Source organism: Papio anubis, chromosome 4 (genome assembly GCF_008728515.1).
Source record: "Papio anubis isolate 15944 chromosome 4, Panubis1.0, whole genome shotgun sequence".
Lineage (NCBI taxonomy): Eukaryota > Metazoa > Chordata > Mammalia > Primates > Cercopithecidae > Papio > Papio anubis.
The window spans coordinates 148,074,267-148,087,491 of record NC_044979.1 but is presented as its reverse complement, the minus strand read 5'-3'; the positions used below and the strand labels follow the sequence as shown (position 1 = coordinate 148,087,491).

At 63.7% G+C, this 13,225-nt stretch overlaps 1 protein-coding gene across 1 annotated transcript; it reads left to right on the top strand.

Moving 5' to 3' along the window:
* Nucleotides 1–339: 339 nt before the first annotated feature.
* On the top strand, nt 340–6,915 carry LOC101001033 (cytochrome P450 2W1). The gene is made up of 9 exons (XM_031665646.1): nt 340–513; nt 1,834–1,996; nt 2,432–2,581; nt 2,648–2,805; nt 4,091–4,264; nt 4,565–4,703; nt 4,802–4,986; nt 5,608–5,749; nt 5,963–6,915. The coding sequence occupies exons 1-9, from the start codon at nt 340–342 to the stop codon at nt 6,148–6,150; spliced, it is 1,473 nt and encodes a 490-aa protein (XP_031521506.1). The 3' UTR covers nt 6,151–6,915.
* The last annotated feature ends 6,310 nt before the right edge of the window (nt 6,916–13,225 follow it).

The following is a 13,225-nucleotide window of genomic DNA, read 5'->3' as shown; positions in this document are numbered from 1 at the left end:
TTCTGAGGGGTGGCCAAGGCCGAGGGGCCTGGACTGGTGGGTTCAGCAGAACAGTCCACGGGCCGCATCCTTCTCTCTGGACAGGGGACATGGATGCCTGACCCCAGAGGGCCCCCGTCCTGCCCTCCCCTATCCGGCCCCACCAGGGCCTCAGCCCCACATTCCACGCAGGCCTGCAGCTTTAAGCCGCCTGCTGGGGGCTGCCCTGCAAACTGCTCGTTCCACATTCTAGGGGTGGTGGGGTGGGTGGGGTGCGGGCACGCCCTCCCGGGGAGGCCTATAAGGGCGCGGGGGGGACGGGGCCCAGGAGGGGAGCGGGGCCTCACCAGCCACGTCCTCATGGCCCTGCTGCTCTTGCTGCTCCTGGGCCTGCTGGGGCTCTGGGGGCTGCTCCGTGCCTATGCCCGAGACACCTCCCCAGCCCACCGGTGGCCCCCAGGGCCTTGCCCGCTGCCACTCATCGGGAACCTGCACTTGCTGCGTCTGTCGCAACAGGACCGGTCCCTGATGGAGGTAGGTCAGGGGGCCTGGGCAGCTCTCGCGGCCCAGACAGCTGCTGTGTCCTGGCCCCACTCCTGGGGAAGCCAGGCTCCGTTTCCACTGCCTGTTCCCTCATGGTGCCAGGCCCAGCGGGGGACGCAGGAGGCCGGAGGGCCCACCCTGCCTTTGGGAAGGGAAAGCCGCCCCTTCCCACAGGGAAGCAGACAAGTGAGTAAGAAGCAGCCCTGGAAGTGCCACCCAGGGTCCAGCACGGGGGCAGGAGTCTGGAGGGCTCCCTGGAGGAGGCTGTGTCTGCTGAGAGTCTACAGGAGACCGGGCTGAGGGACAACAGAGGGGAGGAGGGCCTGGGCGTGTGTTGGCTGCCCGCTCAGCCCCTCTTGGCCCTCAGGTGTTCAACAGTAAACACTTCTCACTTTTTTTTTTTTTTTTTGTGACGGAGTCTTGCTCTGTCGCCCAGGCTGGAGTGCAGTGGCACAATCTCGGCTCACTGCAAGTTCCACCTCCCGGGTTCACGCCATTCTCCTGCCTCAGCCTCCAGAGTAGCTAGGACTACAGGTGCCCACCACCACGCCCGGCTAAATTTTTATGTTTTTAGTAGAGACGGGGTTTCACCATGGTCTCGATCTCCTGACCTCATGATCCGCCCACCTCGGCCTCCCAAAGTGCTGGGATTACAGGCGTGAGCCCCCACACCCGGCCCCACTTCCCACTTTTGAGCCTTTGTTTCCTCATCTGTGAAATGGGAAGAGGACCCGTGCCTCCTGGGCAGGGATGCTGAGGACAGAGGGTACACGTACACGGCACGGGGCAGCCTGACCGGCCCTGGCCCTGTTGCTCAGTCCTCACTCAGGCAGGCAGGGTCAGCGGGACAGGACTGACCAGTCAGGCAGTTGGCTGCCCCCAACTGTGGGCTGGGGTGCTGCTGGCCGGGCTGCAGCTGAGGATGGTCAGGGTCTCTGGGGGCCGGGCCTGTCAGGCTCTCACTCTGTGTAGACTCTGGCATTTCAGAAAGTGCCACCCTAGCAGATAGCCAGCCCCCATCCCTGCTGCCTGGACTCAGGGCTCAAAAGAGCTCCCTGGGAATTTGGGCTAAAAAGAAAAGCCCACAACAGCCATGCCAAGCATCAGATGGTGAGGGGGCTCTGTGGGCTCCAGGCTGGATGCTGCCTGCTCCACCCTGTACAGCCGGTCGAATGGCATCTAGGCGCCTCCCTCCACCTGCCCCCATTTCCCCTCTGTCCCTACCCCTGCCCAGCACAGGCCTGGCCTGAGGGGGCCACAGGGGGGCCTTGTGGGTGAGGGCTGCCTGGGTGACGCCTGCCATCCCGCCAGCTCTCGGAACGCTACGGGCCGGTGTTCACTGTGCACCTGGGGTGCCAGAAGACGGTGGTGCTGACAGGGTTCAAGGTGGTCAAAGAGGCGCTGGCAGGCCCTGGGCAGGAGCTGGCCGACCGGCCTCCCATCGCCATCTTCCAGCTCATCCAGCGAGGTGGAGGTAGGTATGTGGCCTGCGCAGTGGGGGACTGCAGGGTGTGGCGGCACCTGGATCCCAGGAGGGGTGGGGGTGCCAGCAGCGGAAAAGGCTCCCAGGGTGGCCTGGGGAAGAGCAGGCAGGAGATGGGCCTCCAGGCTGGTGCTGGGGGGGACCAGGTGTCCACACAGCAGGTCAGGTGCTCAGGACCAGCAAGCAGGGGTCTTTTCATCCCAAGTCAAGAGGGGCCGGGGCCAGTCCAGGGGGACGGGAGTGGGATTGGGGGTGAGGGCCCAGCCAGTCTTACTACCCCTAGGTCAGCCTGCTCACTTCCTGCCCGCTTTCCTGGCGGGGCTGGCTGGGGTGAGAACCTGGGCTCGTCAGGCACCACATCTGCCTGCCTGGTGGGACTGACTGGGGTGAGAACCTGGGCTCACTGGGCGCTGCATCTGCCCACAGGCATCTTCTTCTCGTCTGGGGCGCGCTGGAGAGCTGCCCGCCAGTTCACGGTGCGTGCCCTGCACAGCCTGGGCGTGGGCCGGGAGCCGGTGGCTGACAAGATTCTGCAGGAACTGAAATGCCTTTCGGGGCAGCTGGATGGCTATAGAGGTGAGCAGGGGGCTGGGGACGCCCCTCCCCAGGCCTCGACGTGCCTGAGGTCTGTCTCCCTTGCAGGCCAGCCCTTCCCACTGGCCCTACTGGGCTGGGCTCCCTCCAACATCACCTTCACGCTCCTCTTTGGCCGCCGGTTCGACTACCGGGACCCCGTGTTTGTGTCCCTGCTGGGTCTCATCGATGAGGTCATGGTCCTCTTGGGGTCCCCTGGCCTGCAGGTGAGGGGCTGCCTCCCGTCCTCGGGGTGGGGTGGAGCCCGGGGTGCTGGGCGTGCAGGGGAAGGACAGGGGCCCCAGCACTGTCCCCTCTCAGCTCTTGGCCCTCCCACCTTGCAAAACGAATCAGACTCAAGGGCCTGAATCCAGACCTATCTGACGTTAGCTGGTCGTGTGGCCTCAAACCAGCCGCTGTGCTCTCCAGGAAATGGGGGATCTTGATCTCCCTCGACGCCCTCATCAGTGACAGATGCACCTGCTCAAGGGCGGGGACGGGAGGCAGGCATGGCTTCCCCAGGATTGCGGGGGACTCCATGCCCCCCCAGCCCTGACGGTCCAGGCACCTTCCAGCCGACACCCTTCACAGTGCCCCAAAACCACAAAAGTTGATCCCTCTGATGTTTGGAACGCATGTGCATTTCATTTTGCTTCAAAATGTAAAGTTTCCCTCTTTTGGGTCCTCACCGTATTCGATGTGTGTTTACCAAAGCCCGCATCTCAGGTGTGATACCCACGTCACAGCTGGACCCAGAGGCCACAGGTCCTGGTCCTCCTAGCTTCCCAGCGGCAGGGCTGTGACGGTAGTGAGGGCAGTGGCAGGTTCACAAGCGAGAGCGGGGGGCACAGCTTCCACCCATCCTAGCCAGAGTGAGACCACCCTGCCTACTGGTGCAGCCAGGAGGGCCCGGAGCCCACCTGGAAGATGGAGGCTGCATGGCACTGCGTGGTCCGGGGCAGTGCCAGGGCAGCAGAGCGTTCCCTGGCTTTCCCTGCTGGCGCCAGCTCCTTGCCACGGAGGCGCCGTGTGGACCTCGCTACTGGTGATCACGGACACCCCAGGAAGGCGAGTGGCATGAGGTGTGGCGGGATGGCCGTGGGCAGTCATGGAGCACCCGCTGGTGCCAGGCTCACCCCTCAGATACAGCCTCGTGTCCGCGGCGGCCCCAACTCTCCGAGGTCTAAGGTCTGCTCTGCCTCCCATTCCATGACTCACAGGAGGTTCAAGGTTATTTCCATGGTGGCAGTCGCCTCCCTCCTCCCTCTCCAGGATGGAAGGAGGTCCTGCTGTGCAAACCTGCCTGGCTGTCCCCTTCCAGAGCATGGATGGGGGTTTTCTGGGAGTCCCTGGTCCTCCCTTGAGGGCGAAGGGTCCCTGTTCTGTGGCCGCCTCCAGCACATCCGCCCAGAGCCCCTGGGTGTGAACACAGCTGCTGGGGACGATCACTGCCTGCCAGGGTGCAGTCCTGGGGCTGCGTCCTCATCTCTGCTCCTCCTGCCTCCTACCCAGCTATTCAACGTCTACCCCTGGCTTGGGGCCCTGCTCCACCTGCACCGGCCCGTCCTGCGAAAGATCGAGGAGGTCCGCGCCATTCTGAGGACCCTCCTGGAGGCGCGGCGGCCCCACATGCGCCCGGGGGACCCTGTGTGCAGCTATGTGGATGCCCTGATCCAGCAGGAACAGGTGTGCCAGGACCCAGGTCCTCCTCGAAGGCCTGTAGGAGTCCTGAGGGCCACCCCAGGGGAGCAGGGCTGGGAAGGGGTCCATACCAGTCCTGCACCAAGCTCCCCACCTCCTGGCTGGCGGCCTCTCAGAGCCTCAGTCTCCTCGTCTGTGAAACGGGGCATCCCTACTGCCTGCCTGGGGGATGGCTGAGCCCAGATCACTGGGGCATCCATAGTGGAGCCCAGGGCTGGGCTGGGTCTGTGGGGTGGGGGACAGACCCCAGATCATCCCACGGAGCCCTGCCCCACACCTCTGCAGGGGGATGACCCCGAGGGCCTGTTTGCTGAGGACAACGCAGTGGCCTGCACCCTGGACATGGTCATGGCCGGGACGGAGACGACCTCAGCCACACTGCAGTGGGCTGCGCTTCTGATGGGCCGGCACCCGGACGTGCAGGGTGAGACCCCGGCGCCGGGTGAGACGACACCTGCCCCCGGGGGACCCCCAGGGCCGAGGGATGGCACTCCTACCGACGCGGCCCACCCCTCGCCCCAGGCCGGGTGCAGGAGGAGCTGGACCGTGTGCTGGGCCGTGGGCGGCCTCCCCAGCCGGAGGACCAGCAGGTGCTGCCCTACACCAGCGCCGTGCTCCACGAAGTGCAGCGGTTCATCACGCTCCTGCCGCACGTGCCCCGCTGCACCGCCACCGACATGCAGCTGGGCGGCTTCCTGCTCCCCAAGGTGGGGCCGGGCCTCCCTCGCCCCTTCCATCTCCTTTGGGGTAGGCCTCGGCAGGGGTGCAGGGGCACTGGGACGGCTGAGCCTCCAGTGGGTGCCTGATGGCCCAGGGCTCCCCAACTGGAGGCAATAAGGGGCGTCCAGCCAGGAGCAGGAGGGAGGCAGCCCTCACCCCACAGCCCAGCACTTGGGGCTCTGGCCAGCAGACCTGGTGCCTCCCTGCATATCCTGGGGTCCCCTCCATGTGCCCTGTGGGCATCCCTGTCCATGTGTCCTGGGGGGTCCCCTCCATGTGTCCTGTGGGCATCCCTGTCCATGTGTCCTGGGGGGTCCCCTCCGTGTGTCCTGGGGCATCCCTGTCTATGTGTCCTGGGGGGTCCCCTCCGTGTGTCCTGGGGTGTCCCTCTCCCTGCATCCTGGGTGTCCTCTCTATCCTCGGGGCCCCTGGCTGTGTGCCCTGGGGTCACGTGGCCTCCCTGGGTTCGGGTGCCTCACCTGCAAAGTGGGCTAACACCAGATGTGGTGGGTGTGGCAGGAGCTACATCCTGGAATGAAACTTCCCGATCTGGGCCCCATCCCACCTTCCCCGGGGCCCCTCTCTCTGTGCCCTGGCTGCCCACGCAGGGCACGCCCGTGATTCCTCTGCTGACCTCGGTGCTGCTGGATGAGACACAGTGGCAGACCCCAGACCAGTTCAACCCGGGCCATTTCCTGGACGCGGACGGGCACTTCGTGAAGCAGGAGGCCTTCCTGCCTTTCTCTGCAGGTCAGCAGCCCTTGTGCCTGGGGTGGGGCGGCACCACCAGGGCGGCAGGGGTGGGACGTCCCCAGCTCCGCCTGCCGCCTCCACTCCCACCTCCTGATCTCAGGTTCTGAAGGCAGCTGTGGCTGCTCCTCCGCTTCCCTAGGGAGGTCCCCACCCCTCCCCTCCAGGAGCAGACCTGGCACAGCCCACTCTGTGCCTCGACTTCCCCTGCAGGCCGCCGTGTCTGTGTCGGGGAGCGCCTGGCCAGGACCGAGCTTTTCCTGCTGTTTGCTGGCCTCCTGCAGAAGTACCACCTGCTGCCCCCACCTGGTGTCAGCCCGGCCTCCCTGGACACCACGCCTGCCCGGGCTTTCACCATGCGGCCGCGGGCCCAGGCCCTGTGTGCAGTGCCCAGGCCTTAAGGGCTCCCCCAGTCCCTGGGTCCTCCTGCCCACTCCCCTCCCAGCCCCCAGCTCGGACTGCTCTGGGAGAGCCCTGAGAACTCCCACCCCCACCCCTACAGGGTCAGCAGCTGCTTCCGGTTACACCCAGGTCTGCCCCTGCCCGACCCTGTGGGACCCCCACCCCTCTGGTGCCATCTGCAGCTCAGTCCCTGCCAGCCCCCAGGAGCGCTTCCAGGGCCCTGCCCACTCTTCCACCCCTGAAGCTGCACTCCAACCCACCGAGCTCCCCCGAGGGCCCACCCAGCTGGGGCTGCCGAGAGACGGCAGGTGGCTGCATCCAGCCAGAGACAGGCGCAGACAGGTGTCCTCAGCGTGTGAGCCCTGCACCCACCAGGCCCTGGGACTCCTGCAGACCCTGCTCCGTTCCTGCTCCTGGAACAGTTCCTGTGGCTATACCTGGAGGCAGTCGGCCTGCAGTGCCAGACTGTGAGCCAAGCCACCGGGGCTGCCCTTGGTCCTCCATGTGCGTGACAGGTGCAGGGAGGCGAGGCCCACGTTCTCCTTTGGAGACAGGAACTGGAGCCGGAGGCTCCCAAGTCTGCCCCATTTTCTGGGGACCTGAGCAGACCTATTCCACTCCGGGCTGTTTTCCGCTCTGTGAAGTGGGTGATGGTGACTGTGGGACCCGTGGCGTGTGTGCTGGTGGTGGCGTGGCCGGCGTGTGCTGGGACACCTGGTGTCTGAGATGGCCCTGGCCCCCGTCCCAGCGCAGAGCATGCATGTGAGCAGCAGGTGGCCCCTCACAAGAAAAGAGGATAAGCCGTGGCGCGTTCCCACCTGCACCCCGTGGAGCGGCGCCCCAAGGCCAGGACCCGGCAGCCGGGACACACGGGTGGGTGCACGGCAGGCCTCACACTCCCGGGTGGGGCTGCAGGGTCCCTAAGTCACAGGCGGGGCTGCTGCTGTGGAGGCTGCTGGACCTGCTGGACCCACTGCAAGGACCAGAGGGGCGGAGGGAGGGGGGCTTGGCTGCGTCCGCTCACGTATTTCTGGAGAAGAGCAGGGACCAAGTGCTGGCTTCACTATTCTCCTCTCAGACATTTGAAATATGACACTGAAAACTTGAAGGGCAGAGAGAACGGGGTCCCGGCGCCAGGTGGGGCCACGTGACACCCTGTCCAGTATGACTGGTGAGCCCCTCTGGAGCTCTGGAGGGTGCGGAACATTCCAGGGCAGGGGCTGTGGAGAGTCCCTCCCAGCTGTCGTCAGGGCCTCCTGGGTGGGGTGGAGGACTTAGGGCCGGCACTCCCGGTCCCGCAGGGGACCCTCCTGCCCCTGACTTAGTCGGCCTCCTGGGTGGGGTGGAGGACTCAGGCCCCGCCCTCCCGGTCCCGCAGGGGACCCTCATGCCCCTGCCTTACATTGGCCTGGGGTATTCATCTCCGCGGGCCCAGGGGAGTCCCCGGCCCACGTGGGGAGGAAACGTTGACCCTTTCCCGACCCGCTTCATGGAGGCCCAGCCGACGTGAGGGATGCCAAGTGCAGGGGGATGAGTGACGGCTGAGCTTCCCCTCAAAGCACTAAGACAAATGTAACCCCAACCCTGACTCCATCCCTGACCCCGCCTGCCCGACTCACGCGACCTCTCACCCCATCTCACCCGGGAAGAAACAACTCAGCGACATCACAGGGCTCCTCCACGGGGTGCAGCCAGGGCCCCCCAAGCTAGGCGGTCCAAACGCCTCATTCTCGATTGTAAACAAGCCTAGCTTAGTGAAAACAGCGTGAGCAGATGTCAAATCTCCTTCAACTCGTGCCCAGGGGCATGGGCAGGGGTGTGGGGCAGGGGGGAGGGAAGGGAGGGGCCACGTGAGACCCGAACCCAGAGGTGCCACCTTCTCGACCGGGCAGACCTGGGTGCCCCCGTTTCTCATAGCTGCACTCAGGCTGCTGGCGGGGTGCGCAGGCACATCCCGGAGGCTTGCTGGGAAACGCTGGGCCTTGGCATGGACGTCTACGCTTCATTTCCAAGTGTTTTTTTGTTGGCATTTTTAAAAATTGTGATAAAACACACGTACAGAAAATTCACCATCAGCCATGTTTAAGTGCACAGTTCAGGGGCACAGCCACATTCGCTGCACTGTGCAGCCACCACCGTCACCTCCAGAGTCTCCTCATCTTCCCAGGCTGAAGCTCCACTCTCGTCTCGGGAGACGACAGACTCGGGACAGCTGCTCCGAGTCCCGCCCCAGCCCTTCTCCTTCCTGGGTCTGTGGGTGTGAGGGCTCTGGGGACCTCGGGTGAGTGGGGAGGGAGTTGGTGCTGCTTTATCCACGCACCTGCAGACGGGTCCTTTTCAAGGGTCCTGGAGAACTCAGGCGGGGGCAGCCCGTGAGCCCAGCTTCCTTGCGCGTGGATTTCGGGAGATGCCTCTGCGGACATCACGGTGCCCAGATATCACGGGAGAGGCAGACACCCTGAACCCCATGGCTCACGACGGGGCTGAGCTGCTCCCTGGACGTCTGTCCTCAGCAGCAGGGGGGACGCCGACCCCGGCTCCTGCACCCCCCACCTCTCGGTCTCCAGGGGGAGGACCCTCCTGGGGTGGGCAGGCGGCTCTCGGCCCCAGATCTGCTTCTGGGTCTGAGGCTGGCCCTCAGCCGGGCCGCACGGGCCTCCCATTACCCTCCTAAGTCAAGGTAAAACAAAACCACAGTCCCCGAGTCATCTGCAAACCTCCCACAGCAAGCTCGGAGGAGGAGGCCATCTGAGGGCCGGGGGGGCCGGGCTTAGGAGGAGGCCAAGCTTTACCCATGGAGACGCCGTTAAACAGAACCCAAGTGACGCAAGGGAGCTGCCACGCCACCGCTCACCCACACCCGCAGGGCACACACATGCAGGGGCTGGGGGCGGCGTCCAGTGTGGTGGGGGTCTTGGTTCAGATGTCCTGAAGCTCCTCCCTCGGAGTGGGCAGCCCCCATCAGGAAACCTCTGGCCAGGAACACAGAGGCTGGAAGCTCGCCTCACTCTGGAACCTGGGCTCTCCCCGTGATGGCTGGGGCTCCCTCAGGGCAGGGTTCTTCTTCCCCCCTTGGATGGTGAGGGGGAAGGAGGCAGGATGATGGCAGGGCTGGGTGGGCTCACCGGGCTTCAGAGGGCAGCGGGACTTGGACAGCTCAGCCCAGCGCCCAGCTCTCTCCAGGCAGGTCTCACGAATGCCCTGAGGCAGGCCCATCACTGGCCAAATTCCACCTCCTCCTGCCTGCACCCAGTCCCTTGTGAAATCTAAGCAAAGTCCTGGGGTGTCTGAGGTCAGAGTACATCGCGTAGCTGCCGCTGCCTAACAAGCGGGTAGGTGGCCCGTGGCTCTGGACTGCTGGGCCACGGATGATGAGGTGAGGCTTGGAAGAGTCTGAAGGATCTTAACTTTGATGGTTATTCAGGGTTTGAGGCTGCGCTCAGCTTTATCATCTGTGAAACCCGTGCAGCCAGCAGGGGTACCGGCAGTTCTGAGGTCCCGGTGGGCAGGCCGGGTTGGCCTGACCCAGGCAGGGCAGGGGGACGGCAGCTGGAGCGCGCGGTGGAGAGACTGATCCCTGGGAGCCACTGGAGGGCGCGTGGCGCACGGCACCCGACCAGCGCGTGACTGTGACCGGAGCAGGAGCTGAGGAGCTGGACGGACGGCAGGTGGCGCCACCTGATCTGTGCAGGGACAGGCAGTGAGAGAGCCCAGCTGGAGGCGGCCGGGGCTCCAGGGAGGAGTGGGGAGCGGACAGCGCCGGCCCGGGCTGGAAGGTCAGCTTGAGGCTCTGGGATGTGAACACTGGGCACCCAGTCATCCAGAAATAAATGCCAGGCACGGTGGCTCATGCTGGAAGGAATCCCAGCACGGTGGGAGGCCAAGGCGGGAGGATCGCTTGAGCCCAGGAGTTTGAGACCAGCCTGGGCAACACAGTGAGCCCCCACTTCTACAAGAAATACAGAAAGTAGCCGGGTGCAGTGGTAGCAACTGTGGCCCCAGCTACTCGGGAAGCTGAGGGAGGGGAATCGCTTGAGCCTGGGAGGTGGAGGTGGCAGCGAGCAGAGCTCATGCCACTGCATTCCAGCCTATACGACAGAGTGGGACCCTGTCTCTAAAACGATGCCACTGTCTTGGGGGATTGGAGGGAGGAAAGTGCTCTGAGGGTGATTCAGTGGCCGAACCTGTCATTCTTGGTGGAGGTGAGCAGGCAGCACCCGGTGTGAGCTGTTTGTCAGACGTCAATCCTGTAACAAACTGCTCAGAGGCTGCTTCCTCAGAGGCTGGGTGGGCTGGGACAGGGGATGGTTTCCTCAGGTCTCAGTGCTGCTCTGACAAGTGTTCACACCCCCAATGTCAGGGAGGCCCCTTTGCCCCAGAAAGCCCGTCTACATAGATGTGCTCACCCCCACGGGAAATGTGATTCTGACTTCCAGTGTTCCTTTTGATTAAAAAATTTTTTTATTTTTGAGATGGAGCCTCACTCTATCGCCCCGGCTGGAGTGCAGTGGTGCAATCTCTGCTCACTGCAAGCTCCACCTCCCAGGTTCAAGCGATTCTCCTGCCTCAGCCTCCCGAGTAGCTGGGATTACAGGCGCCCACCACCATGCCTGGCTAATTTTTGTATTTTCAGTAGGGATGGGGTTTCACCATGTTGGCCAGGCTGATCTCGAACTCCTGACCTCGTGATCCGCCCACTGTGGCCTCCCAAAGTGTTGGGATTACAGGCGTGAGCCACCACACCCAGCCCTAAAAAAAAATTTATTTTAGATGTCGGGTCTTGCTCTGTGGCGTAATCAATGCTCACTGCAGCCTCAACCTCCCGGGCTCAAGCCATCCTCCCACCTCAGGCTCCCTAGTAGCTGTGACTACAGACACATGCCACCACCCCCGGATTTTAAATTTTTTGTAGGAGGGCGGTTTAGCCATGTTGCCCAGGCTGGTCTCAAACTCCTGAGCTCAAGCCATCCTCCCGCGTCCACCTCCCAAAGTGCTGAGATTATAGGCGTGAGCCGCCGCAGCCGGCATGAGTTATCAGTGTGTGGTTTGGTGGTTCTGACACCTGCACACGCCTACGTACTCACTGCAGGGACATTCCTCCCTGAGCTCCGCCCAGATGCTTTGTCACAGCCCATCACCTACGGCCTTGGACATATGCGAAGGAACAGCACGCATACCCGCACTGAAGTCTGGCCCCTCACTTGGCACAAACCTCAATCCACCACCTGGCTTGCTTCGGGTCAGCAGCTGCCCTCTCCACCGTGAGGAGCACTTGCCCAGGGACACATGTAAGGGACGGATGTGAGGGTCGTCTCCAGGCTAAGGTGGGGCTTCCTTAGCCGGAGGCTTCCTGGCTCAGGAGTCCCGCACAAGCGCCAGCCGAGACAGGGACTCACAGCCCGCTCTCCGGCACACACAGCCCCAGCACAGGTGGCCCCGTGTGGTTGGCCTTGGGGTTGCATGGGTGGGTGCCCTCACTGACCTGCATGGGGTAGGGAGACCCCAGGGCATTGCATGGTTCTCTGAGCTGCGTCCCAGGTGACATCTCCGCACCACCCTTTGGCACCTTTTGCCAGGGAGCCCTGAGGAGCTTGGCACCGTATGACCCACAGAGGTGGGGACCCTTGACAAGACAGCACTCCCCAGCCAGTGTCAGAGGAGCATCTGTGCTGACGAAGGGAGGCCCAGGTCTTCAAGAACTCTTCCCTTTAACTGTCAGTGAGGACTCAGCAGTACCCACCACATTTCCCTTTCTGATTTGGCTGCTGGGAAGCTCAGAGCCATGGTTCTGGATCTATCAGCCCTTCTTTGCACTCTGCGGGTCTGCCTCTACTGTCTGTTGGCATTTAAGGTGCCTCCCAGCATAGGGGCCGCTGAGCACCCTGACTGCTGGGCTGGCCACGGACCCTTCCGAGCAGCTTCTCTGCAGAGCTGTGCTGCCAGGACCCGGATCGCAGGTACCGCCTCGCCGATCTGAAGGTTCGTGCTGTGCAACGTGCCTTCCTGTTTTTGAGTTCACCTGACCGGCACCAGGAGGGGCTGAACTCCTCGCCTGCTGCTGGCAAGGCCCATCCTGGGCCCATGCGGTGCACACAGCAAGGCCTGTGTTGTGGGTGGTCAGAATTTTGGCCCCAACGCTGGGTGAGACGGGACTGGCTGCTGGTCACAGAAGAGCAAACAGCCTCATCGCCTTCCCACAGCTTGGTGGGTACAGAGACCTGGGGACTCGGTCCTTAGGGTCTCCTCCAGCCCCGAGTCTTGATGCCCACATAGAGATGGCCTGAGTAGTCAGCCAGACCTGCCCAGACCCCCCCGATGTATGGACCCAGCTCCTCAGCTTGGACCACATTTTAGCCCAGCCCTGGGTGTCTTAAGGGAGCTAAGATGGAAGTCACAGTAGACGTCTGTGGGTCACAGTGAGGTCAGTCACCGCTCTGAGGTACAGGCCCCGAGAAGCCTAAAGCCCTCCCCAGGATGACAACCTGGAGCCTGTGCCTCACGGCTCTCACGGTGGTGAGGCCGTGCTCCCACCTCCCGGCTTGCATGCAGCTCTGTGGGTCAGGGGCAACCAAGCCAGGCAGCCTGACCTCAGCCTCAGCAGCTCTGTTGGGGGGCGGGGCACTCAAGGGGGCACTCAGGGCCTGAGCCAGCGTCCCAAGGCTGCCAGGTGGTGGTTGCAGCTACTTTTCTGCTCCACCATCAGTTGGGGGAGCACTGAGATGGCAGCACAAACCCCCAACCTGAGCCAGGCAGCAGGGAGCTCTGGGGCAGCAGCACCTGGGCGTCTGCTCTGTGGACGCCCAGGCCGGAGCCGCTGGACTCAGCCCTCCCCGGGGCCCATCCTGGAACAGACTTGGCCTCGCAGGGGTGCATGGACCTCCTCGCCATGGCCACCCGGCCCTCCACGGCAGCTGCCCAGAGTTCTGTGGTCACCATGGCCCTCTCAATGCCCCGCTGCACCTCACATCACTTGGGGACCACAGGCTGCTAGGAACAGGAAGTGTGTGGCTCAATTCTGTGTGGCCCAAGTGTGTTTCCTGGCAGGGTCAGTCACTGACAGCGCTGGGAAATGGC

What these genes read in the sequence shown, in the direction of transcription:
- LOC101001033 (XM_031665646.1), top strand. Translation starts at nt 340, where the DNA reads ATGGCCCTGCTGCTCTTGCTGCTCCTGGGCCTGCTGGGGCTCTGGGGG. An exon ending in TGGGGTCCCCTGGCCTGCAG is followed by an intron (nt 2,806 to 4,090) that starts GTGAGGGGCTGC and finishes CCTCCTACCCAG; the next exon opens with CTATTCAACGTCTACCCCTG. An exon ending in CCCTGATCCAGCAGGAACAG is followed by an intron (nt 4,265 to 4,564) that starts GTGTGCCAGGAC and finishes ACACCTCTGCAG; the next exon opens with GGGGATGACCCCGAGGGCCT.